Source organism: Atheta coriaria, unplaced genomic scaffold (genome assembly GCF_025399875.1).
Source record: "Atheta coriaria isolate IRGN ID8LTWV9N9 unplaced genomic scaffold, Caltech_Dcor_3.1 scaffold3488_size1304, whole genome shotgun sequence".
NCBI classification, from domain to species: domain Eukaryota; kingdom Metazoa; phylum Arthropoda; class Insecta; order Coleoptera; family Staphylinidae; genus Dalotia; species Dalotia coriaria.
The window spans coordinates 1-1,304 of NW_027050340.1; the positions used below are offsets into that span (position 1 = coordinate 1).

General features: G+C 47.1%; 1 protein-coding gene across 1 annotated transcript; it reads left to right on the plus strand.

Moving 5' to 3' along the window:
- Positions 1-6: 6 nt before the first annotated feature.
- On the plus strand, positions 7-1,299 carry LOC135803127 (peptidylprolyl isomerase domain and WD repeat-containing protein 1; the record flags this gene model as incomplete). The annotated part of the gene is made up of 1 exon (XM_065316740.1): positions 7-1,299. A coding segment is annotated over exon 1 (1,230 nt), but the record flags the coding sequence as incomplete, so codon positions are not given.
- Between the last annotated feature and the right edge of the window lie 5 nt (positions 1,300-1,304).

Here is a 1,304-nt window from a genome sequence, read left to right on the forward strand (position 1 = left end):
AAAATACTACCGCACGAATCTCTTTATTTAGAGAACATTCCATCCGGCGAGTCTTACGAGAGAAGCTACATGCACCGGGACACAATCACGCACTGTTTATCAACGGCTACTGATTTTGTAGTTACCGCCAGCTGCGATGGGCACATCAAGTTCTGGAAGAAAGTCGAGAATGGTATCGAGTTCGTTAAACACTTCCGAAGTCACTTGGCGCCTATTAAAAGCCTCGCCGCTAACCCAGAGGGTACGTTGTTATGTTCCGCCGCGGTGGATAAATCACTGAAAATATTCGATATTGTAAACTTTGACATGATTAATATGATGCGACTTGATTATATACCGAGTTGTGCAGAATGGGTGCACGGATCTGGTGATGCAGTGCATGCACTTGCTGTAGCTGATGCTGACACCAGCAGAATACATGTATATGACGGACGGGGTGCGAATGTTCCACTGGAAGTGCTGGAGAAGATGCACAGCGCACCCGTTTCGTTGATCAAGTATAACAACACATTTGATGTTGCACTTAGCTTTGATGGACTGCATATGCTAGAGTATTGGAGTGGACAGCGCGGCGGTTTTGCTACTCCTAAGTGTCTAGCATTCAAATCAAAATTGGATACTGATTTGTTTGAATTTGCCAAGAATAAAGCGACAATCTCGGGGTTGGCGTTCTCACCGGATGGTCGTAAGTTTGCCACGACTAGCAGTGACCGCAAAGTACGTGTCTTCCATTTTCTCACTGGGAGATTACACAGGGTGCTTGATGAGACTTTGCCGCGTTTTACTGAACTGCAAACAGCAAAACAATTACTACCTAACATGGAGTTTGGACGGCGTATGGCAGTTGAGCGGGACTTGGAGAAGTCCGAACAAGCAACGTCGAGTAATGTACTATTCGACGCTTCTGGTCACTTCTTGCTCTACCCAACTTTACTAGGTGTCAAACTTGTCAACTTACACAGTAACCGTTTGGTGCGTATCGTCGGCAAGAACGAGAACTTACGCCTATTGAACATCGCCCTTCATCAAGGCTCAGGACGTCGAGGAAAAGCAGCAGTCACGCTTGAAATTGAAGGTTCCAATAATCCTACATTGGAAGCTATTCGTCCTGACCCCACACTTATTGCCACCGCATATAAAAAGTCACGTTTTTATCTGTTTAGCTCTCGCGAGCCGGATGATCCGCAGGGCCATGGGCAGGAACGCGACGTCTTCAATGAAAAACCCTCCAAGGAAGACACCCTCGCTGTGTCTGACACCCCAGCAGCGCAGAGGCTCTATGAGAACGCCATCATGCACACTGT